Source organism: Cuculus canorus, chromosome 7 (assembly GCF_017976375.1).
Source record: "Cuculus canorus isolate bCucCan1 chromosome 7, bCucCan1.pri, whole genome shotgun sequence".
Lineage (NCBI taxonomy): Eukaryota > Metazoa > Chordata > Aves > Cuculiformes > Cuculidae > Cuculus > Cuculus canorus.
This window is the reverse complement of record NC_071407.1, coordinates 14673956-14698096: the sequence shown is the minus strand read 5'-3', so window position 1 is coordinate 14698096 and position 24141 is coordinate 14673956. Positions and strand designations below refer to the sequence as shown.

The 24141-nt window shown below is 58.1% G+C and overlaps 3 protein-coding genes across 6 annotated transcripts in view; 2 read left to right on the top strand and 1 right to left on the bottom strand.

The window, feature by feature from the left end:
• Nucleotides 1–324: 324 nt before the first annotated feature.
• Nucleotides 325–12316, top strand: LOC104059796 (prominin-1-A). 3 transcript variants are annotated; one of them, XM_054071024.1, is made up of 26 exons: nucleotides 325–364; nucleotides 1025–1125; nucleotides 1369–1519; nucleotides 2781–2842; nucleotides 3076–3281; nucleotides 3684–3804; nucleotides 3966–4029; nucleotides 4417–4506; nucleotides 4755–4945; nucleotides 5034–5108; nucleotides 5899–5962; nucleotides 6230–6389; nucleotides 6636–6788; nucleotides 7231–7354; nucleotides 7512–7603; nucleotides 7813–7897; nucleotides 8014–8157; nucleotides 8409–8480; nucleotides 8686–8775; nucleotides 8900–8953; nucleotides 9309–9389; nucleotides 9715–9783; nucleotides 9874–9963; nucleotides 10216–10328; nucleotides 11471–11488; nucleotides 11866–12316. In XM_054071024.1, the coding sequence occupies exons 1-26, from the start codon at nucleotides 340–342 to the stop codon at nucleotides 11915–11917; spliced, it is 2547 nt and encodes an 848-aa protein (XP_053926999.1). In that variant the 5' UTR covers nucleotides 325–339; the 3' UTR covers nucleotides 11918–12316. The 3 variants fall into 3 exon arrangements, with proteins under 3 accessions (XP_053926999.1, XP_053926998.1, XP_053927000.1); XM_054071023.1 differs by having other exon boundaries at nucleotides 1312–1519; XM_054071025.1 differs by lacking the exons at nucleotides 325–364; nucleotides 1025–1125 and adding an exon at nucleotides 1782–1834 and having other exon boundaries at nucleotides 1496–1519; nucleotides 11866–12313.
• Nucleotides 12317–12968: 652 nt separating this feature from the next.
• Nucleotides 12969–19307, bottom strand: HPS6 (HPS6 biogenesis of lysosomal organelles complex 2 subunit 3). 2 transcript variants are annotated; one of them, XM_054071027.1, is made up of 2 exons: nucleotides 19104–19307; nucleotides 12969–18301 (listed from the first exon to the last, which is right to left on the bottom strand). In XM_054071027.1, the coding sequence occupies exon 2, from the start codon at nucleotides 18265–18267 to the stop codon at nucleotides 15808–15810; it is 2460 nt and encodes an 819-aa protein (XP_053927002.1). In that variant the 5' UTR covers nucleotides 18268–18301; nucleotides 19104–19307; the 3' UTR covers nucleotides 12969–15807. The 2 variants fall into 2 exon arrangements, with proteins under 2 accessions (XP_053927002.1, XP_053927001.1); XM_054071026.1 differs by having other exon boundaries at nucleotides 12969–18281.
• Nucleotides 19308–20176: 869 nt separating this feature from the next.
• ARMH3 (armadillo like helical domain containing 3) overlaps nucleotides 20177–24141 on the top strand; it is a 129779-nt gene continuing 125814 nt past the window's right edge. The window contains exon 1 of the mRNA XM_054071028.1: nucleotides 20177–20317. The gene's annotated coding sequence lies outside the window, so the exon portion shown is untranslated. The remainder of the gene's footprint in view (nucleotides 20318–24141) is intronic.

Sequence of the window (24141 nt, the reverse complement as noted above, 5' to 3'; positions counted from 1 at the left end):
AACTTCCTGAAGTTTCTGGTTTTTGTTTTCTCTTTTTGAGGGAGGCATCTGTCTCCTCCACTGCTCTGCTCCAGGGCCAGCGCCGAGCCCCCGCATGGCACCCGGCGGGACCACACCAGGAGGAAACCCTGGGGCAGAGCTGCCTTCCTCCTGTGACACCTCTGCCCAAGGTCACGGAGAGCAGTGACGCCTGCTTGTGCCTGGGAAAGTTAAACAGTAACCTGGGAAGTGGTGGCCTGCGAGCGATGGGTGCTGCGGGGCCAGAGAGCCCGGCCATGCGAAGGACGTGTGGGGATGGCTCACCTGGGCTGGTGACAGCACATGGTGCCCCATGCAGGGATGGGGGCTGAGGCCAAAGACCACGGTGGGGACAGCAGCTGCCCCAGGGAGGGAGATGGGGTGGCGTGGGGGACGGCTGAGGGCTGGACATGGGGGCAAAGTGGGCAGCATGAGGGGCTCTGGACAAGGGGTGCTGGGGTGGGATGGGGCAGGAGCAGAGGCATCCCTGGAGCAGATGCGGGGTGCCGGGGTGGGATGGGGAAGGAGAAGGGGTTCCCCTGGAGCAGATGCCGAGGGCAGCGGGGCGGTGGCCGGGGGCGGAAGGGGCGGCCCGGCGGCCGCGCCCACCGGGACCCCGGGATGGGGACCGCGAGGCGGGAGCAGGGCATGGACGGGAAAATCCTGTCTCGGGAAGCCTGGGGACGAGAGGAAAACGACGCAAAGCTCCGTTTGAGGAGAGTTTTTTTTTAAACGCAAACCCCGTGTTTGTGGCTGGAGCCGCTTGGGGCCACAAATGCGGGCAGCCAGAAAACCAGAAAGGAGAGGGGAGCTCTGCCCGGGCTGGGAGAAGGGGCTCTCCCTGGAATCCGGCTTGGGAGAGGGGTTTCTCCCCGGTGCCCGGGCGGGGCTGGGTTGGTGGTGTCCCTGTCCTGGGCACGTAGGGGTGGCCGGGCAGGCAGGGTGCCAGGAGGTGGCAGGGACAGGGTGGGGCCATCCCAGCATCACCGCCTTCCCCGACAAGCAGCTTTCCAGCAATCACAGCAGAAACTTAAACAAACCATAAAGCCGGGCTGGCACTGCGCGGCAGGGCCCTGCGGCGGGAGCGTGGAGGTGCCGGACGACAGGGTAAGAGCTCCGGCCTCGCTTCATCTCCCACAGCCCCCTCGGGCCCTGCTGGGCATCTCCTGCCTGGCCCCCACCCTCTGCTCCAGGACTTCTCACCCTCCAGGTGCTCTCTGGCAGCTCTGCCCTTCCGGGCAGGACTTAACAGGTGTCCCATTTTTTCTCCCTACGTTTCCTGCTCGGAGACAGGGCAAGGCTGGGTGTCCCTGCGCCCCGGTGACACGGACAGCCCCTCCCTGTGCCCAGGTGTCCGCCGGAGCTGTCCTGATGGAGCTGGAGAACGTCTCGCAGCCCGTGTACGGCCCCGGCCCCGAGGCCCCGGGGAGCAGCACGGCGGGACTGGTGGGGATGGTGCATGGCTTCCTGCGGCTGGTGCAGCCCAACGCCCTGCCCGTAGGTGCGTGCCCGCGGCAGGGGCTGCTGGTGGGGTGGGAGAGCTGTTTGGAGCCGTTTAGTCTGAGCCCTCCTGTATTGGTGACCGTCCAGTATTTAAATGCTGGGGTACTGGGTTAGGAGGGGTGCAGAGGGGGTTCCCCCGAAGGCTACCAGCTGTGTCCTTCCTGTGTCCCATCACGACTGCGGGGCAGTCTCAGATGGGTCCCAGAACAGGCTTTGGCGGCAGTGCCACCTTGCAGAGTCCTGCCACGTTCTCCCTCCAGGTGTTTTCATCCCAGGCCCCAATGAAAGGTGCAGAGAAAACCCGGTCCTGCCTGTGAGTTTGTGGTGTTCTTGCCTGGCTTGCACCCCTCTGTGCTTGCAGGTGACACAGTGTGCTTACGCAGGACCGACCTTGGGGCCACCAAGAGCAGCATGTCCTGGGCCAGTGCCTGCACAGCGGTGCTGCAGGCAGCCCCCCAACACCCTTGTCAGCGCTTGCTCTCCCTCCTTCCCCTCTGAGGGGGTGTGTGTTTGGCACAGCTCTGCCCTGAAGCGGCTGCAGGTTGGCATGGGTGATGTCAGGACCCTGTGGCTGCTCAATGCCCCCAGGGCAAATGCTGGCCGCTTTGTGGAGGGTGTTTTCCCACTCTGGCTTTTGCCACTTGTGTTTCCTCCTTCACTGGGCTTGGTCGCTGCTTTCCGTCAACTTCCAGGCAAATGTGTGGCTGGTAAACAAAGCAATGGCTTTATGGCCTTGAATGTGTCACACAGATACTGGGGTACAATCCCACAGCACCACATTCCGGCATGGCTTGTAATGAGTGCATGGTGCACAGGCAGGGCAAGCCCCGGAGGTGAAAGAGTCAGCGTGGTGCAGGGACTTTGCCCTAGTGCACATCCCGTGCTGGGTGGATGTCCTTCCATGGCTGGGGAGTAAGAGGGCAGCCCACGGGCAGCTGAGGTGGTTGTCAGAGCATTCTCCCCTCAGCCTGTCCCTGGTATCCACTGGGACAAGGATCCCCTTGCTTCAAGGACTCAGAGAGCCTGTGGACTGACAGTGCTTTTCTTGGGTGCGAAAGGGCTGTGTGACGGGATGGCTGGGGAGGGACAGCTGGAAAAGAGAAACGTGCCGTGCACTCATAGCTGCTCTGAGCTGCAGTGCTGGAGGTGATGCCTGATGCTGAGAGCCCTTCTCTGGAGTGAGTAGGTGTGGGGCCCTCCTGGAAAGGCCCCCAGGATCCAGCACCTGCTCATAGTCCTCTTCGTTCCTTGTCCCCTAGAACTAATCACAGATTTTGTGCAGCCCCAGAGTGATGAGGCCATCAAGGAGCAAGTCCAGAAGGTGAGTTGGCAGCCAGGGCAGGGAACCAGCAGCCCCAGTCCTCCATGGACTGGGGGATGCTGGTGGGGGATGCTCCAAGACTGAGCCCTCGGGTGTTGGGCAGCAGCAAGGGGAGATGTGCAACCTCCTGGAGGACCCCCATCCTGCCCCATGGGTGTCTGGACAGGGCCCTCAAGGCTGAGAAGCCTTCAGGGGCACCAGTGTTACGCTGCCTCTCATTCCTTATCTCCCAGCTGTTGCTCTACGAACTGGGTTTCCTGGTCTGTGGGGCCATCGGGCTCCTCTTCATCATCCTTGTGCCCCTGGTGGGATGTTGCTTCTGCTGCTGCCGCTGTAGCGGGAACTGTGGGGGCCGCATGTACCAGAAGCAGAGCCGGCGGATGAGCTGCAGGCGCCAGGCGCTCTGGACCTCTGTTCTGCTGGTCTCTGCTCTCCTCCTGTGAGTGTGCTGGCCGGGAGGCTCTGGATGGGACCCGAGGGTGGATGGAAATGCCGGTACTTGGCAGCTGTGCCAGGAAGCTGCCATTGTTTGCAGGAGCAGATCCCTGTGCAGAGGGACAAAGGAGAGGAAGCGGTGGCAGTGGGGAGCTGGCCCTGGGGGCCTGCCTGTTGGCATGGCACGGACCCTTCCCAACAGCTTCGCTGCGGGGAAATGTAGGTGTGTCACACACCACAACCCCCCCAGTGCCTCAGTTTCCCATGTTGGCTCTCTCTAGTCCCTTGGTTGTGTGCAGGGCGCTCACTGGAATGCTGTGGAAGCAGCAATGGATTAAGAGGGTCCTGGGGGAGAGCACTAGGGCTGAGCTCCCTGCATGCTGACCCTGCTGCCCTTCCCTTGTAGGGCCGGTGATGTCTGCGCCTTCATCAGCAACACTCGCTTCTCCCAGGCTGTGCACAGCACCTTCCCCAACATCAACAACACCCTGGACAATGTCCGCACCTACGTGGCCTCCATCCCCCAGGCACGCTTGGTTCCCCTGCCCTGGCTGAGTGCCATAGAGGGGGGCAAGGGGCCAGGTGGAGTTTGGAGCAGCCCAAACAGCCCCCTGGGGAAGGGTAACAGTGGGGCTGGAGGCGGGGAAGGGGCCTCACCCATGCTGACACCCCATCTCTGTGCCTGCAGCAAATCAATTTTATCATCGACAGCAGTGACGTCCCGCTGGGCCATGCCAACCACAGCCTCCAGGGTGAGTGGAGCATCCCCAGGCACCCGTGGCGAGCAGAGCTGGGGGAGCGTGGGGAGTCGGGGTGCTGCATGGGTGTCTCACTGCCCTGCAGACAGCTGCTAACCCTGCAGCCACGGAGCTAGTTCTCATGGGTATGGCTAAAGGGGGTGGGTTTGAGGGCTCCTCCAGGCTCCCTTTCTGCTCCATCTGCTGCTTTTCCCCATTCAGGCTCCTCTCTAGGGAGGGTGATGTAGGTGCTGGAGGGGTAGGGGTGTCCCCTCTGCCTCCCTCTTGGAGGCAAATATGGGATGGGGTCCTGGAGTGGGATGTACATGTTTTTGGCAGCTCCCTGCAAGCTCCGGGACTCTGGGGGTCCTTGCACTGACACTGTGTCTCTCATCTCTGCAGACATTGGGCCCAGCCTGGGCGGTATGATCATCTCTGGCATCAGGAGTAGCACAGATGGGGCTCTAGGATCCCTCCAGAGCCTCTTGCAAGGTAGCGAACACATCCCTGGGGGGCTGGTGTGGCCCCGGAGGAGACTGGAAGCTGGAATAGGTGCACATTTAGGGAGAGCTCCCAGAGAGAAGAGCCTATCTGGCTTCCCAGCCACAGCCCAGGGCAAGTGCTGGGGACTTCGGGGCAACCCTATGTTGCATTTTTTGATGAGTCTCTAAGGTTCATCTGGGTGCCAAGCCCCCACTGCACTGGCAGGATGAGGCCCTGACACCCTGCTGTCTCCCCAGAGATAGAGATGCTGGCAGCTGCCTTTGGCAGCATCACCAGCACTCGCTCGCACCTTGAGGAGCTGCAGAGCAACTACAGCCAGCAGCTGGCCAACCTGCGGGATGGCATCAACCAGACCCTGCGGCGCTGCGGCCATCCCTGCGGCAACGTGTCCTTGGATGGCCTCTCCTTCAGTGCCAACTTCAGCACGGTGAGGAGGGGCAGGGTGTGGGGCGAGCCCCCCTGCAGCCCTTTCCCCAGCCGCCTGCAGCTCCCTCACCCCAGGCTCTGCCCCACAGATCCCTAGTGTGGAACGGCAGCTGGAGGCACTGGGTGATGTGTCTGTCTCCAACATAGCAGCTGATTTAGAGAAGGTAAGGGGTCCCCCTGCTCCCAGGCACAGGGCTGGGTGCTCCTGGTGCTGCTGGGGCTGTGCTGCGAGGGGGTGGCTTGGGAAGAACCCTGCCAGGAGTTAATTGCTGTTGTGTGGAGGGATGTGCTGGTTGGAGGTGCCTTGTCTGCCCGCTGTCCCTGCCACATCCTGGCACTGACATGGTCAGAGCTGGGTGCTGGGAGTTGCCTGGCTGTCCTGTGCTGCCAGGATCTGGGGACAGAACGGATGTGCTGCTCAGCCCTGGGCTGCAGGCAGGGACATGAGCTTGGCCACTCAGTACCAGAAAGATGCTGAGCTGCTGGAGCAGCAGAGGAGGGCAACGAGACTGGGGGAGGGTCTGGAGCACGAGTCTTAAGAGGAGCAGCTGAGAGAACTAGGGTTGTTTAGTCTTGAGAAGATAAGGCTGAGGGGTGACTTTATTGCTCTCTATAGCTACCTGAAAGAAGGTTGTGGTGAGGTGGGTGCTGGCCTCTTCAACCAAGTAACAAGGGATAGGATCAGAGGAAATGACCTCAAGTTTTGCCAGGGGAGGTTTAGGCTGGATATCAGGAAGAATTTGTTTACTGAAAGAGTGGTGAAGCATTGGAAGGGGCTGCCCTGGGAAGTGGTGAAGTCTCCATCCCTGGAATTGTTCAAAAAAAGTGTAGATGTGGTGCTTCAGGACATGGTTTAGTAGGCATGTTAATATTGTGTTGATGGTTGGACTTTGATGTTCTTGGAGGTCTTTTCCAACCTTTATGATTCTGTATGCTGTACGCCCCTGGACACAGGTTAACAGCACACTGGAAATGACCACTGCTAAGGTGCAAGAGCAGTCCCAGGAAGTGGTGACAAGTAAGCAGGGCTTTGTCCCCATATGCCAAATTCCCCGTCTCCCAGGGCTCCATACTCCCTTTTCATCCCATCCCTGTCTGGAGGCCTCCCCTGCTGCCACCCCACTGCCTGCAGCCCTGGCTGTCCCCAGGTCCCCATGTGCTATCATGCTGATGCCATCCTTGACCAAAGCCACCTCCTTCCCATCCTCTACCAGTTCCTGCTCCCCCAGGCACACCTGCCCCTGACAAGCAGTTCATAGCACCAACCTGTCCTCATCCCCTGCAGAGACCCAGGACCAACTGGGCCTCATCAGGCAGGAGATCAGGAGCTTACAAGATCAGATGCCGCTCCTGGATGTGGAGGAGAATGTTGAGTATTTTGTGGACAATACCGCGTTGGTGCTGGAGGAGTACAGGAAGCCAGTCATTGACTTGGATGGGCTCAGGTAGGGAAGGAGCTGCTGCGTCCTCCAGCTTCCTTGTCCAGAAAGACTCAGGCTATCAATCCTCCAGCTGCTGGAGCTCAGTGGTATGACTCTGGGTAGTCAGAGCTCTGCCTTAGGGCTACCTGTGCCCCTTCTCTGCAGGGTGCCTGGGGGCCTTTTCCTCCCTGAGGAGCAGCTGATAGGATGCTGGGTGTCACTCAGGTGCCAGGTCCTGCTGTCTGACTCCTGCCCCTCTTCTTGCCCCAGGTGGATCGTGTGTGTCCTCCTGTGCTGCACAGTGCTGCTGGTGGTTCTCTGCAATGTCTTCGGGCTGCTGCTGGGGCCCCTGGGGCTGAAGGAGAGTGTGCTGCCCACACAGCGCAGCAGCCTCTCCAATGCCGGCGGGAACTTCTTTATGGCGTGAGGCTCCAAAGACAGCTGCCGAAGACACGTGGGAGTGGTCGGATGGGTGGGCAGGGCTGGCCTGGGGATGCTCAAGCTCCTAAATCATCAAATTTCTGCAGCTTAATGGCCAGCCCCATGGCAGCTCACGTGGTGCTGGTGTTTGAGTGGAGCTGGTTCACCCTTTGCCAGCTGGGGCCTGGCAGCGCGTGTGTGGTCCCACGGCTCTCTGGGTGGGTGGTGGCTGGCAAAGCTGGGGGAAGCTCTGCTGTCTGAGCCTCAGGGTACAGCCTGGTTGTGCTCTGGGGGCCGAAGGCAGAGTGGAGATGTGGTTGTGGGAATGGTGGTGCTTCCTGGCGTTGCTGGGGGGAAAAGGGGTGTGCAGGCTGCGGGCTCTGTGAACTGGAGGCAATGCCGGGGCACAGGGTTTCAGGTGCTGATGGCATCTCTGTCCTGGCAGAGGGGTTGGCTTCAGCTTCATCTTCTCCTGGCTGCTTATGCTGTTGGTGCTGATCACCTTCGTTCTGGGGGGGAACAGTTACATGGTTGTCTGCGAGTCCTGGCGCAGCCAGCAGCTCTTCCAGGTGAGCTTTTGTGGGGAGACACTGCTGCTTGGTGCCACTGCTGCCTTTCCAAGGGCTACTGGTGAAACAGAGGCAGTGTTGGCTGGTTTGAGATGCTCTTCCCAGGCGTCCTGCTCTACACTGTGTCTGGTTTCTCCATCTCTTCCCTTGTTCTCAGCTCCTGGACAACCCCAGCCTTGTCCCTGGCTTCAACCTGTCAGAGCTTCTGGGTCAGGAGGGTGGCACAACAAACTTGTCGGAGATGTACAGGTGGGTCCCAGCCTGGGTACCATGTCTTTGGGGATGGGTACATCTGCTCAGCGTCCTTGGATGCTCCCTGGAGTGGGGGCATCTTGCCCTACCTGCCCTGGCTGTGTGCAGGTGCTGATGCCAGGGAAGGAGTGAGGTGTTGAGGACATGCTCCTGGGATGGGGTGGCCCTCGCCTGCCCCTTTTCAGTCCTTTGTCCCCCTCCTACAGGCAGTGCCAGCAAGACACTGCCCTGTGGCAAACGCTGCACCTGGACCAACGTGTGTCCCTGGATGAGGTCTTGAACATCAGCCAGGTGAGCATGGGGGTGCCAGAATTTGGGGGACGGAGTTCAGGGTGCAGGGCTGGTGCTGGGTGGGGACAGTGAGAGGACACCACCATGTCCTGTCATGTCTCCCTTTGCTCTGGCAGTACAAAGGAGAGATCTCCACGGCTTTCGAGAAGATGAACATCACCCTGAGCCCCATCTCCTTGCTCAACCAGAGCCAGAAAGACATGCTGCTCAATGCCAGCCGTGCTGGGCAGCCCCCCAATTTCACTTCCATCCTGGAGCAGGTGAGTTGGGGGCAGCCTGGTTTTAAGATGGGGGTGGTCCGTATGCCTGTTGAGGGGGTCCACTGCCCCTCTCCTTATTGCTGCCATGGGAGTCCTACCACAGGCTCCCAGGGTGTCTCCTGCCAGCTGGGTCACCCCTTGGGGCAGCCACCTTCCCACCCAGGAGGCTCTGGCTCCACTGTGCTCGTGGGAATGGGGTACGTCCTCCCCTGTGAGCCCCATCCTCACAGTTCTGTCTCTGCCCTTTCCAGCTGGATCAGAATGTGACCCAGGGAAGCCTCTTGTATCTGGCTGCAGAGCTGGAGCAGCTGGCAGACAAAGCGGTGAGAGCTGCATAAGCACTCCGGGCCTATGACCATCCTGTCCCTGAAGTCACTGGCTGCAGGGCTCCTCTGCAGACCTGCCTGGGTGCCCAGGGGAGGCGAGGCCCTTCACCCTCACCCAGCTCTCTTCTCCAGCCCAGCCCCACCATCAGATGGCTGTGGTGGGGCTGGGAGCCGGGGGTAGCACTGACTGCAGTTCCTCCAGGATGCTGACGTGAGAGACAACCTGAAGGCTGATGCGCGACAGCTGAGGGAGCTGGACAAGGAAATGCAGATGAGTTTCTCTGGGCTGCTGGTGAGCAATGCTGGGGTGGGCAGGTGATTGCTGAGTTGGGCTCCTCCAGACCTTGGATTCTGCTGGGAGGGTCTCTTCTGAGCCATGGGGTCTGCAGTTCTGACCTCCCTCTCTCCATCCCCAGCAAAGCCTGAGGGAGAACATCCACTTGGTGCAACACGAGGCTGCCCAGCTCGAGGTAAGCTGCACCTGAGCGCACCCCAGGCCAAGGTGCCCTGCGAAGCACCCTTGAGGTCTCACAGTAGAGATGGTGGGGGCTAACCTGCAGTCTCAGGGCCTGATGGGTGCTGTGGGGCTCCCCGAGCATATCCACTGTGGGGCTACTAGTGGGGCAGAGGGAGGGGGCACATGCCAGGGACGCTGCCAGGCGCAAGTTCCCTCCATGCAAGGTACTCGGGCACTGCCAGCTTGTGACTGCTGGGGACACTACAGCTCAGAGACACTGTGCCTCAGGGACTGCTGCCATGCAGGCTGGAGGAGACACGGGGACCCTGCTTCCCCCATCACACTGCTGAAAGCACCTTTCACCCCAGGCACAGACAAACGCTACGCTGGACAAAGCCAGTGAAGCCCAGGAGTTCTTGGAGAGAGAAACAGCAAACATCATCAAGAACGTGAGCTTGCCTTGCCTGCTGCCAGGCCGGCCAGTGGGGGTGTGACTGGGCTGCCACACCAAGACTTCCCTCGGCACAGAGATGCCAAGCAATGTCTGGCTGCTTGTGCTGCCCTGTCATCTTCCCTGGGAGTCCCCTGCACCCCTGGGTGCCCCTTTCCCTTCTGGTGCCTCAGGCAAGGGGCTGGGGCAGGGTGGGGCTTGCAGCCCCATTGCTGCTGGGCTGAAGTGGTCTGGCAGCCTTGATCGTGACACGGATGGGATGGGACGTGGGACATGGTGTGGGCTGGGAGTGCAGAATCTTCACCCTCTGCTTGCCCCCTCAGGAGACGTGGGCCTTCCTGGAGAACCTGTTGGACTTCTTTGAGACCTACATCTCCTGGGCCAAGAGCAGTGTGAGTTGAATCTTCCTCAGTGGGGTGGAGGGAGAATGGGCTGCAGGGTTTTGGGGACACTGACATGACCTGTCCCCACTGTGTTCCCAGCTGACTGAAGATGTGGCACGTTGCAAGCCCATAGCTCAGGCCCTGGATAACGTGGAGACCATCACCTGTGACTACATCCTGGACTCTCTGGTGAGTGGGGCAGTGGTGTGTGGGGTGACATGTGTGTGTGGGGTGGCAGTGAGATCCCCTTGTCTCCCTCAAGCACAGGATAAGGAATACTCATCTCTGTCCCAAAAGAGCAGGGCTCAGCATCTCCCCAGTGGGTTGCTGTGGCTAAGAGTAAAGGCCAGGATGCAAGAAGGGACGGGTGGGTGGGTGGGTGGTCTTTGGGAGGCCTCATTGCTGTCTGGGCCCTGATGGCTCTCCCTATCCTGCACCCAGAATGCCTTCTGGTTCAGCCTGGGCTGGTGCACCTTCTTCTTGCTGCCCAGCATCATCCTGGCCGTCAGACTAGCCAAATTTTACCGCCGCATGGACATCGCTGATGTCTACAGGTGAGGAACCCCTGCACCCTGTGACCATGCTAGGTCTGGAGTCCGTCCTACACACTGCAAACTGCCCCTTCATGTGCCCCACGGGAGCCTGTGGAGCTGATCTTTAAGTAACGTGGGCTGTGGGGACCAGGGAGGTGTTTTGGGACCTTCAGTTGCTGAGGATGGAGATGGTTTGGAGAAGAGTCTGGCTCTGCAACTCCTCTTTGGGCAGCCAAAGGTGCATGCCAGGCCCCGTGGAGGAAGGAGCCTGGCTTGTACAGCACAGACTGCAGCCCCCAGCCCAGCTCTGGTATCTGCTCTGCTTTGCACCACTGTTCGTTCTCCCAAACAGGAGCACAGCTGGATGCCGTGCAGAATGCAATGTGCTGCACAGTTGGTGGTGTTGCCACGAGGGTGCAGTGCTTGCTCATGCACCCGTGGGTGCTGGTGCCTAAGGGCTGCCCTCAGCCTTGACTGGCAGCCCCACTGCCAGCAAAACCAATAACCACTGAGGGTCGTGAGTGGTTTCCAGTTGGTTTTCCAGCTGCTGAGGGTTACATCTTGGTTCTCCAGCCCCCCAACTGCCACCCCTTTGCTCCAGGGTTGCAGCCACATGGGGATCCAGGGTTTGCAGCACCCCTATGCCCAGCACAGCCCCAGCAGCCTTCCTCCCTTCCTGCCCTGCTCCTCCTCACTCTGCACGCCACCGCAGGACCCATGCTGGGGTTGTACGTGGTGTGTGCAGGATGTAGTGCTGAGCTGGGCTGTGCCCTGCCTGTAGCGTGCCCAGGGTCCCCACTGGTGGCCCGGCACCTTTCGCTTCCCCCTGTGGCCGGCAGCTGAGCTGCCTTGGAGACACGGGCTCAGCTGCTCGGGAAGCTTGGGGGAACTGAAATTGTGGCACGGGGGAGCTGTGCGCCACTGAGCTGGCAAGCACAGGGCCCAGGGAAGGAGCAGTGATGCTTTCAGGGTAGCAGTGTGGTGGGGGCCTGTGCTGTGTGTCCAAGTGGGGCAGCTGGGAGGGGGGGATCACAGCACCCTGCAGCCCCATGTCCTCCTTTTGTGCCCCAAGGGATAACTTGTCCCACCAGGAGATGCTGAGCTGTCCCAGGAGGCATCTTCTTCCCCCACTGACACTGTCCCCTCTCTTTTCTCTCCTCCAGGGATGAAACCTTTGAGATGTAAGTAGTAGTGCCAGGTCCCTGTGTGGGGTGGGGGCAGCTCCTATGGCATGAGGGGTGACAGGGCACAGAGAGGGGCGTGAGAAGGGAAACAGGGTGAGTACAAGCCAAGGAGGCTGCTGTTACCAGGGGAGGACTGGGAAGGTGAGACCTATGCAGCACAGACTGTTCTGGGGTCCCCCATCATCTTCCCGCACACAAACTTTAGCGGTGCTGCTTGTCCCCAGCTTCCTCCAAACTGGTAGTGGTGGGTGTCTCTGTACGCTCTTCCCTGTGGGGCTGGGTGACAAGGGCGGGATGACACTTGGCCATCCCCATGCACCTCTTTTCGCTCCTCTTTTTGGCTGGGGGTGACAGAGGTGACTTTGGTTTTGCAGGCCACCCACGTTCAACTTCTACAAATTGCCCCAACCCACCACAAGGCATTAGCCCATTGCCCACAGCACAGGCACGGAGGAGACGGACACAGCTGCTCTGTATGCTGCGCCTTCTCCATAGGCATTGGGGAGCAGCCTGGGACCCCCCAGCTGAACACCTCTCCCCAATTCTGTTATGTGACAATGCCCCAGTACGTGTGGGAGCAGGGGCTGGCCCTTGCATTCCCCCAGGTGGGACTTCACCCCCACAGACCCTGTGGGCTCAGTGCAGCTCCTACCATCCACGCCACCACAGCCTGTGCTGCCAGTCAGTGGAAAGCTGCTCACCCAGGCCCCTCTCTTGAAAAATGTGAATATTTATTTTCACAGGGAGCCCAGTTCTTCCTAAAGCTGTGATTTTTGGTGTCAAACAATAAATGGGGTGTTTGTGTGCACTGCAGGCATGTGGCTGTGCTCTTCACGTCTGGCTGTAATGGAGTGACACAGGGACAGGAGGGACAGGGAGGGTTCCCTACTGCTGGTGCTGTGCCTGGGACTTGAGGGCTCTTGTAGAGGTCCCAAGCATTCCCTGCTCCTCTCCAGCTCTTGGAGTCCTAACTGACTGTTGGCGTAGGACCACTGCTCAGCATCAGGGCTGGATGATGTTCCTGTCACCAGACAGCCCTTTGGACTTGTGGCTGGATGGGTGCCAGGTTCTTCCCTGGGAAAAGGCATGCTAAAAGCCTCCTCTCCACGAGGTGCCCTCCCCAGCAGATGGGAATTTTCCTGTGCCCCCCAGTGACCCTGCTACGTGTCATCTGAGGGCTTTCAGTTAGTTTATGGGGTGCCTACAGCCTGTACCTCTCTTCCCCTACCAGGTATGGTGGCATGGGGGGACTTTCAGTGTCCTACACTGCTGCATGGCATGGATGGCCACGCTGAGCGCTGCATGCACAGATAAGCCAAGGGTGACAGCTGTGGGAGGGTGAGCACTGGCATTGCTTTATGCTGCTCCTTGGCTCAAGCACAGGGACCATCCCAAAGGCCAGGTCAGGCACGGGAGGCACGCTGAGCAGCTTGACTGGCTTCCTTCATTACAAAGTCCAAGTCTGTGGAGCAGAGTGAAGGCGGCTGAGCTGGCCAGCTTGCTTTCCACAACACGCATCTGCAATTATCGCTTTTTCCCTTTGCCTTCAGATCTTCTAATTGCTATTTTTTCCTTTGGGTGTTATCTTAAGCTGCACATGCCTTACCTCCTGCTATCTCCCCCCAACACCCATCCTGACCATAAGGAGAGCCCCATGCTTGCTATCACTCAGATGAATCTGTTCTGTGGGGCGGCTCAGCCGCTGCTCCCCAAGGGATGCTCACCCTTTCTGGTGCTTGGGGCAGGATTTCCTGGTACGTCCTTGAAGAACATTTAGCTCAGTTTTGTCTCCATTTGCTTTGCCTTTGCTCTCCCCTTCCCCAAACCCTCAAACTGTTTTGTGCTTATCTAGGGGCTGTGTGTGAAGGTTTCCACCCTCGAGCCCCAGGCTGTCCTCACCTGTCCCTGATGCTCCTTCCCTTGATGTGTCTCAGGGATGCCAGCCTGCGCAGGACTGCTGCTGAGTTCAGCTTCCACTTGCCTGCTTTGCGGGTGCTGCTCTCCTCTTCTGCTCAGCCTCCAGCTAGTCTTTTCTTCTCTGCAAAGCTAGCGCAGGAAGGCAGGGAACTTGACTTGCCTTGTTTGCTGCATCACTGTGGCCACCTGCATTCAAACCCAGCCCTGGCAACAAAAATCTTGCCCTAAATTACTGCACAGCCTTTCCCACGGTGTGGGGCTTGCTTTCAGCAGTTCCCCATTCAGTGCTGCCCCAGGGCAGCACCCCAGTCCCTGGAGCCGTAGCTCTAGGAGGGGCCTGGGCTCAGACAGGGAGAGCAGCTGCCCGGGGAAGAGGTGAGGACAGCTTACTGCACAATGCCCACAGCGGCTGCCATTTGCTCTCCTGTCAGGCCAGGCTCCCTCCACTCACACAAACCGCAGCTACCAGAATCTACTTCCCTTGTGTGGGAGAGAAACTCGCAGTGTCCAACGTCTGCAGCACAAGGGCCACCGTAAGGAAGGTCTCAGCGATAGCCGACCAACCTCTAGAGAACCGTTGCAGCGGTTCCTCTTCTCTTTGCCAGACTTCTTTCCATCACAGGGACTTTCTGCAACCGAGCCGAGCCCTTGTCTGGGGGAGGCCCTGCTGCAACTTTGTAATGGTTTGACAACTTGCAATCCCTCCAACACAGCCCTGCTGCTGTGTGCTCAGGACAGCAGACTCCCATCAGGGTGAGCCTGGTGCTCCCTGTTGCTGGTTTTCCAGCCAGGAGCAAAGAATTGCAGCCCTTGAGAAAGAAATTCTCCCTTCCTCAGCCATACCGCGATCCCAGCCACAACCCCTCAACATGAAGCCCCGATGGCCTTTGGGGTTTGCTTGCAGCACCAAGCAGCTGCAGAGAAGATGGGAGCGAAGGCCAAGTAGATCTCCTTGCTCCCAGCAACCTTTGCTGAACCTGCCTGGAATGGCCCTTCTGGGATTGTCACCTGCCTGCTGGTGCGGAGTCCCACGGAGCACTGTGGAGTGAATGGGCTGTCCAGGCACAGCTGGATCTCTGAGCACAGTATGTACCAGATGTGAGCCATGCCAGGCAGTGCCACAGTGAGTTGAGTTTGGCCTCTTTTCACCAGAAGCAAAATAGAACTGCCTCCTCAAAACATCCACCACTGCCCAAGCACTGCTTTAGGAACCTTTATTTTTTGAAAGCAGCCTGTCTTCCACACTTAACCCCAATCTCAAGAGGACTAATGCAAGTGAGTCTCTCCCAACCCAGCCAAGCTCTGCCAGACTGGCAAGGCAAGAGCCAGCTCCTTCACACCACAGCCCCGATCACAGGGGCAAAGCCACAGCCAGGGTCTCTCACAGGGGCAAAGCCACAGCCAGGGTCTCTCTCCCAAAGAAGTGGCAAGGCAGTGAGCGCTGGAGGGATGCTGGAACCTGGATCTTCCTGCAAGACTGCTCTCAAGTTACACTGCCTTTGCAAACAGAGGCACAATATGAGCCAGACAACCCTTACAAAGCCCCTTTGTGTGCAAAGGGCAAAGGTAGAGGAGATGGAAGAGAGGTCTGGGCGTCCTGTGGTATAATCTAAGCTTCCACAAAGGAAAGGGAGAGGCAGGGCCAGGCCCAAGCTTGCATAGGCTGCTGCCAGCTTCTCAGCTCAGAAGAGAGTTCAGGTACCCATCTGGGATAGGGAGATAAGGGAATTAGTCTCTCTTCAGCTAAGTAGCTGCAATCGGTCGCAGCTACAGGACTGATCCCAGAGGAATTGCAGCGAGACAGCGCAGTGCTGCAGCTGCCAGTGTGTGTGCTGGGACCGCCAGTACTACAAAGCTGCGCCACACTGGCATTGAGCATCTGACTGAGCCCAGAGCAGCAGAACTCTGTGACCCCATGCAAGAAACAGGCCCAGTTTCTCTCAGGCAGCTTGGAGGCACCACACAACCCACTCAGCAGAGAATGGAGTGGAAAGACTGTGTGTGGCCCTACCTACCACTCCACCACCACTCCTAAAGGATCAGGGAAGTTGAAGTGAAGTTACAAAGCAGCCAAGCAAATGAAAAACAAAGTGCTTTCGGCAGGGAGCAGTTCTGTAGTCCTGTAGTGCAGCCAGTGCATTCATCTACAAATGCACCCGGCATCTGCTCCTCCACTGTGGCACAGTCAATTGCACTTGTTACAAACAGCCAGAAAGCCTGTCCTGGCTTCAGGTGAAATCCCCGAACTGAGCCACCCATCGGCCTCTTGGAGATGCTGCCATAGGGAGGCTTCAGAGGAAGCAGGCTTCTGTACTGCCAGGCAGGGCAGGATTTCCTGGGGTCGATGCAGCTTTCCCCTTCTTGTGCACCTAAGGCCTGGGATCCTGTTGTGCTTCCCTTCACACAGTGTCACCCTGTAGCAGTGCTGACAAGGAGGACGTCCTCACCATGGGTGACTGAGGGGCATCATCGGCCACTGCTTTTGAGGGGATCTTGTGCTCTCGGGGTGGAGTGGGAGGGGGGAAGGTGGGGCTCTGCAAAGCATCTGAGTACATCTCCTCCTGGATGCAAGGACGTTGTACAACCCTTTGCAGCAGTGGCTTGAGCAAGCCTACAGTCAGCTGGTTCTCCTCGCTGGAGAAGGGCACTGGGTCCTCCTGGGAGGGAGGGAGGTGCTGCAGGACCACGGTGAGGATATCTGAGATGGTGAGCTCAGCAGGGCACAGCGGCCACAGCATGTCCAGGTAAGGATCCAGCTCACGGTGCTGGGCAAACTCTGCCAGAAGTGTGGTGAATATCTCCTTGTTAAGTAGGGGGCTGAGCTTGGAGAACTTCTCTGCCACCTCCACCACTTGCTGCCATCGCTTCAGGCGGATGAGAATGTGCAGAGCTTGCAGTACGGCCTTAGGTCTCTTGCTGCAGAGCAGCAGTTCGAGCTCCATCTCATCATCTGCCTCACTGCGCTTTTTCTTCCTGGCCAGTACTCCCAGTGCTCTCTTATACAGCGGCACCCGGCCTTCTGGGCCCTCCTTACTGCTGTATGCCCAAGAGATGCTAACATACTGCTGGGTCAGCTCTACAAAACTGGGCAGCCACTTGGGTTTGAACCTCAGGAAGGAGGTGCAGATGAGCTCAAAGAGTGGGACCACCCCATTCTGCCCCACTTCCTCCTGCTCCAGCCCTCCCAGGACTTTCTTCCACACCTCTGGGGTGGCCCTGGCTACTAAGAGTCCATCCCCATTCTGCTGCAGCTGTAGGCAGCTCCTCGTGGCCTTCCAAGCAGCCTTGGGGAAGGAGGCAAAGATGGAATTCAGGTAGGCCAAGTTGTCCTTGTCCATGTCAGAGTGCAGAACGCGGCTTACCTCCTGCTCCACCAGTTCCTCACAACAGCTTTCTACCTCATTCTCTGGGGCACACACCACGCAGGTCTTGAGGAGCTCCAGGCTCATGTAGCTCTGCAGCTCCAGGCTCATTGTGCTCAACAGCTTGGTATAAGTGTCTTGAAGACCTTGGGCTGGTTTTTGCTTCTGGTGAAGGCTGTGCTGCAGGATGGCAGCAAGGGCCACAGGAGCCTGGAATACACCACCTTTCTTCAACTTCTCTACAGTTAGCTTGGAGCTGCTAAGGCTCCTCCTCTGGTAGTATCTACAGGCCTCTTCAAACACCGTCTCCACCAGGTACAGCTCAGGCCTGCTACTGCCCTCAGGTTTGGAGAAGCTAAAGCTGTAGATGCCAGTTTGACTGAGGAGCTGGATGCTGTCTTCCTCTCCCGGGGACTCCAGGAAATGCACCTCTTTCATGCTCAGGACTTTCTTTTCTATGAGCCTTCCACTATTTTGGTCAATGAGGTACAGGACCCCAGCCAGCACGCAGGCCAGGATGCTGCCAAACGTCTTCAGCTGGACAGGACTTCCTTGAGCCACAGTCCTCCCCTCCAGGTCAAAGATATGCCTCTGTGTCCCATCTGGCTCCACTATGTTTACAGTCCCCTTTGTGCTCACCAGCAGCAGCCCCCCACTGTTGGACACAGCAGAGGTATGAATGTCCAGGGGCGCCAAACCCGAGAGAAAACCCACAGAGCCAAGCAGGAGCTTCCTGAAGTCTGACTCGCTGCTGGAGCGCAGCACCTTGCTGTGGATGAAGCCTGCAGAGGGGGCTGTGATGGTGAGCTTTGTCTTCTCAGGATGCCAAATGAGAAGGAATTTGGAAGTGGTGGCAAAGCTGGCAGTGGCAGGCACCAAGAAGACATGCTGGGAGGAGGACAGGACCTGGTACTCAGGGCTGTTGTGCAAAACTATCCTTACAGCGCCCAGCCGCACCCCTTGCTCCCCCACCTCCAGAGCCCGGGTGCAGACACAGAACCTGAAGGCACACTTGCTCATGTCCGAGTGGGCATCTAGGGGAGGCCTCTCCTCACACCACACCAGGCTGGCTCCCTGGCTGCACACCGAGATGATTCGTGCCCGGACACCCTGGCAGAGCTCCAGCGTCTGCAGCAGCTGCCAGCCCACGGTGACAACAAAGTGCCAGATCTCGGTTCGGCCATGCTCCCAGACAAGGGCCAAGGCCCAGGAGCCCAGTGTCCCAGGGCTCTGGAGGAAGAGCAGCCCCACAAGGGCTGGCTGGGGTGGCTGCCAATTCCTGTCTAGGTCGGCTCCAGCGATGCCGTGGCGTCGGAAGGCCACCACCTGGGCCAAGGGGGGCGGCCGGCTCTTCTGCAGGACCACAAGGTGCTGCCCATCAGGGCTGGACTGGATATGGCTGGGCTCTTCTCCCTGGCAGAGCAGCTCCCGTAGCTGGTGGCCTCGGCTGAAATCCGTGAAGTCGGAGACCTGCCGCAGCATCCCGGCTGCCTTCATCCTGGGGCGCCCAGCTGGTAACCAAGAGCCTGCGCTAGGGCACGGAGGGGCACGGAGCCGCCGCTGCCACCGAGTTCCCCTCCAGGAATTCCCTCACCTGAAGACGCTCCCACCCCCGTGGGAGGTACCCCCCTGACCCCACGGTACCCCCGTCCCTACCCTCCCGTGTCCCCGGGATCCCGTAGGACCCCGCTCCCTCCCACCGGGACCTCCTTCCTCCTGTCCCCCGCCCCCGTCCCCCCGCTACCTGGATCACCCCAGGATCTCCTCCTTCCCGCCGCCCCGGGACCTCGCTCCCTCCCACTGGGCACTCCCTGCCCAGCTCCCCGGGCACCCACGGGATCCCGCTCCTTCCCATCTCCCCAGGTCCCTGCTCTGTCTCACTGGGACCCCCCTCCAGCCTCCGCACGGGACCCCGCTCCCTCCCACCGGGCATCCCCGTGACCCCAGGGAACCCCCGTCCCTACCCTCACGCGTCCCCGGGACCCGCGGGACCCCGCGGGGCGCCCATCCCTCCCCGCTCCCTCCCACCGGCCACCCCCTACCCACCTCCACGGGCATCCGCGGGACCCCGCTCCCTCCCGGCTCCCCGGGCATCCACCGGACCCCCTGCCCGTCGCCCGGGGCCCCGCTCCCTCCCACCGGGTACCCGCAGGACTTCCGTGACCCCAAGGTACCGTCGTCCCTATCCTCCCGTGTCCCCGGGACCCTGCGAGACGCCCCTCCCTCCCGGCTCCCCGAGACCTGCAGCACCCCGTTCCCTCCCATCTCCCCGCTCTCTCCCACCAGGACCCCCCCCCGCTCCCATTCCCCCGTCCCCCCACTCCCCGCGCTACCTGCGGGCGGCGCCGCGCGGTCACGAGCCCGCGGCTTCCGGGCGCGCGGGCGCTTCCGCCGCGGCGGCTCCGCGGGGCGAGGCGAGCGGCGGGGGGGGCGGGAGCGGCCGCCAGCCCCGTGCGGGGTGGCGAGGGCCGGGCCGAGCGAGGTCCCACCTGCGGGCACCGGGAGGAACGGTCCCAGACACCTTGTTCGGAGCCTGGGATTTGCCGAGGACTCGCTGTAACGTTGGTGCGAGAAACGCTTATTCGACGGTAAAATATTGAAAAGGGCGAAGTCTTCGAACTTTATTTTTGTTTTACGATTCGGCGCTGAATCGGATGCCCCTCCCGAACATAGAATCATAGATTCCAAACAAGGCATCTCGCAAAAGCGGTGGGTAGAGACACCGGGTTTAGACAGAGAACCGCCCGGGTCCCCCCAAAATGTTTTATTTGTTTGGATTATCTGGAGATCCCTTCAGGTTCTCTCTCGGCCCAACACAGCTACGTCTTACAAGACAATTAAATAAATTCTTGCAACTCTAAGAGAGCGTTTATTTTTTCAGGTTATTCATCCCTGTCTGGAGATGATCTGCATGTTATCTCTTGATAGAAGACAGATTTATATGACAAGATAATTAAACATACAAACCAGCTGCAGCAAAGCTTATCAGTTAATTCTCACATTATTACGAGCTTCGCAGCAGTCAAATCTTTTGCTGATTCGGCCCCAGCTCTGCCTGACCTCGCCTCTGAGATACAGGCTGCAAGCAGAGGGGAGACACCCCTGTTCGACACCTATGTTCGACACCGAACATAAACGCGATCACCTCCGAAGAACGAACTGCGTTTGGGAAAACGGATGGGATGAAAACCCTGCTCTAAAGCCGCGCTGTCAGAGGGGCGTTCTGTCGAATCCCCCAAACTCAATTACTTAGATGAAACTGAGCTCTCCTTTAGCTTAAATCAAAAATATTCCACCTTTTGTAGTAGTAAAGATGTGTACCAGCGGCAGGCGCCGGGAACCGATCTCGGGGGGTGCGTCGAGCCCCGGCGCGCCCCCCGCCCGCTCGGGGGGGGTCGGCGGCGCTAGGACCGCGCAGCGCAGGCCGTTGCCCCCGCCCGTGCCGGCGGCGTTAGGACCGCGCGGCGCAGTCCCCCCCACCGCCGCTCGGGGGCGCGTGCGCGGCGGGCGGCGCGTGCGCGCTGGGCAGGGAGCGGCCGGCCCGCAGGTAAGGGCTGGGGGGTGGGGGCGCCCCCCCCCCCCAAGCCGCGCGCGCGCCGGGCCACGCCCCCCCCCCCCCCCCCCTTGCGCTCCCCGGGACGGGAGGGATCCCGAGGGCAGATCCCGGGGGCAGCGGGAGCGAAGCCAGGTTCGGGACAGCCCCTTCCGCGGGCCAGTGACCCCCGGGGGCCGTGTGAGCTCCTCTTACTCCCTCCCTGGATCTCTCTAAGTCTCCGGGTGTATTGTGAGCGGTTCTTCTCCCCCTCCCGGGTCCGTGTGAGCCCCCTATCCCACCCCCGCCAGGGTCTGTGCGAGCCCCTTTTTACCCCGCTGGGGTCCATGGGAGCCCCCCTTACCCTCCCCTAGGGTCCATCTGAGCCCCTCTTACTCCCTTCTCCCGGGTCTGTGTGACCCCCCCGGGGTCTGTTCGAGCCCCCTTTCTCCCCCTCCCCCGGGGGCTGTTTGAGCCCCCCTTTATCCTCCCTTTCCCTGCGGTCCGTGTGATTGTAAGCCTCTCTCACCCTCCCAGGGGGCAGCGTAAGCCCCCCATGTACCCCGAGAGCCGTGTGAGCCCCCCTTTTTCCCTCTTGGGGTCAGTGTGAGCCCTGTCCCCTCTTCGGGTTCCCTGTGAGCCTCTCTTACTACCCCCCCCCCCCCCCCGGTGCTTTGTGAGCCCCCCACCCCAGGGGTCAGTGTCAGTCCTCCTTCTTCCCCCCCAGGGTCAGCATGAGCACTCTTATCCTCCCCTGCCTCCCCCGAGGTCCCTGTGAGCCCCCTCTCTGCCCCCCTGCGGGCTGTGTGACCCCCTCGGGTGCATTGTGAGCCTCCCTTCTCCCCTCGTGGTCAGTGTGAGCCCCCTTTCTAAGCCTCCAGGGTCAGCGTGAGCCCCCTTCCATTCCCCCCCTCTCCTTTGGGGTCCCTGTGAGCTCCCTGTGCAACCCCCACCCCCGGGTCTGTGTGTGTCCCTGTGAGCCCCCAGGTGCTTTAGGTTCAAGATAATGCCTTCTAGAAAAAGAATGAGTAGGGCGTATTTTTTATTATCGTTCATGCTAATTAGCCGGTTTACGTCACAGTCCTATGAGCACTTTTAATTAGTAAAGAGGAGCACTGAACAGTGGTAAAGGAGTAGGAAAATGTTGTGTTTATTATGGTAAAGGCAGAGGCAGCTTGCCATATAACAAGCACGTGCCTTGCTCGAAACTCTGTTGTGCATGTCACTGTAAGAAAGTTTGCTATTAAGTAGAGACTGTAATGGGATTATGTGATGGGAAGCAGTTCAGGCTGAGCAAGGGGGTGGAATGTGCAAAGCCATACGATCATAGGGTCCATAGGATAGAATCGTAGAATTGCTAGGTTGGAAAAGACCTTTGAGATCATCAAGCCCAACCATCCCTGTCTACTACTAAATCATATACCTAAGCACTTTTTCTGCCTGTCTTTTTAATACCTCTGGGGATGATGACTCGACCACCTCCCTGGGCAGCCTCTGCCAGTGCCTGAGAATGCTTTCTATGAAGAAATTTTTCCTAATGCCCAATCTGAACCTCTCCCAGCACAGCTTGAGGTCATTGCCTCTCACCTGTCGCTTAGGGGAAGAGACCAACACCCACCTCTTTATAACCTCATTTCAGATAGTTGTAGACAAGGTCTACAAGTGACAAGGTCTCCCCTCAGCCTCCTCTAGCTTCCCTCAGCTGCTCCTCATAAAACTTGTCCTCCAGCCCCTTCACCAGCTTGGTTGCTCTTCTCTGGACACAGCCCAGGACTTCAATGTCTTTCTTGTAATGAGGGGCCCAAAACTGAGCGCAAGACTCGAGGTGCAGATCATTTGGATCATTGCAATACATGGTGATTGCAGCTCCCCAACTGCTTGAGCTCTAGTAGGAAGTATGACAAAAATTTTTAAGAGGAATTTCGCGGTGGGGAGAAATGACATCCATTTGGTTTTCTGACAACAAGAGTGTAATTCCCTGCCTGTGTCACTTAGGGCACTTTTTGCTGTGTGCAAAGAGGCGCTGTAGGCAGGGTAGATACGAGGTAATATGTTAAACAGTTGTTGGCTAGCATGCACAAAAGGAACAGTGAAGCTTTGATGAGCTGATAGGTTAAGCATTCATCTGCCCATCACCCCGACACACTCCGGAAGGGAAGCATCAGCTTCTGCGGCTCAGAGTTGCTGTTTTCGGGCTCCCTGTTGATGTTTTTTGTTTTGTTTTAGGTTCTTAAACCTTTTTATGTTTATGCTTTTCCTCCTGAGTGCTTGTGCCACTAATGGTCCATGTCTCAAATGTTACCTTTCTGCTGTTCTACCTTTCTTATCTTGGCCTGGCTCTACTGTGCAGTTTCTTAGAACGTAGCAGCTTCCTCAGAAGTTGGAGCCAAGGTTGTGCAGCTGCGCTGTGTTCGGCACGGGCCTCGAATCCACACCGACAGCTGAAGCTCTGGGTAAAGGGCAGAGGAAGGTTACAGAGAGAGTTTTTCTTCAGAAGGAAGACAACCTAACAGGTCTTCAAGTGGTGTGAGCTTTTAGTTTGGGGTGTAGAGGCAGTGTGGAATATTTTCTGGCAAACTAGATGGGAAGGATTCTAATGGGCTCGAAACATGAAAACCCGAAGAGGCTTTCTGACTTTAGAGAGCTGGGCATTGTTGCCAGGAATATGGAGAGGAAGTGTGATGGATTGAAAAAAGTCATTTGGAAAACTGGTGTGAATGGATGGAGATGGAAGCATGTGCTGCTTGTCTAGGTGGACTTGACAGGAGTAAGCTTAACTAGTTGATGGTGTGAAGTTGATAGACTGGGTGTTATTTTATCTGGACAGGTAGAAATGAAAGGCAGTTATGGATGAAGTGTTAAAAGTGTAACTTGGATGTTACTATTTTATATCATTTCTAAACAGGTGTGGTGGGAGGAAGTCTGTAGCTGTATCTGCATTAGGAAGCTGCTTTTTCTGTTTTCCAAGAAGGGAAACATAGGTAATTAGCGGTGTAAGTTTAGATTGTACTGTGTGGAAGCACATACACCACTGTTCCTCTGAGCAAGTTGGAGGGGCTTGCTAGTAAAAAGGCACATACTGGGCCTGTGATAGAGATTATGTTACTTGGTAATGCAGAAAAAGAAGTAGGGTTTTTGTTATCTGCACACCCTCAGAACGTATTTCTTATCTGCTGCATGAAGGCACCTGGGAATTCTGCTGGGTGGACCTATTGTGTGCTGAGTGTTACCATGAGTTGGGCACCTTACAGTTGTCAAGGAAAGAACAGCCTGAGCAGTTTTCATTCCAATGGACAGTATGCAAATAAAGTTGTAAAGAACGGATGAAATGTAGAAGCAGCATGTACCTACTAGCATGAGCCGTAACTACCAATGCAAGAGTTGGCAGAGCATAAGCTGCAAAAGGGCTTATAGCACAAATTACGTCATGATGGTTGCTAAAGCCTTGAGAAAATCTAGCCCAACGTGTTCCTCCTGTCTTATTTTTACAAGTGGTTTGCCAGGGTGATCCAGGGGTTTCAGCACGGGAGCTTGAACTCAGTCAAGGCACTCTCTGTGCACTGGAATTTGTAAACTATTATGTAGGTTGTTTGTTGCTTCCAGTAATGGATGAGTGCTGGAACCTGCCTTTTAACTGCCTGTTGCTCAGGTCCAATCTTGACTCTGCAGGTTTGTCATGTGGATTAAGTGCTATGGGCAGGGACGCATCCCACTGGATCAGGTTGCTCAAAGCCCCATGCAGCCTCGTCTTGAACACCTCTAGGGATGGAGCATCCACAACATCTCTAGGCAGCCTAGATATGCCTCACCATCCTCACAGTAAAAAATTCCTTCCTAAT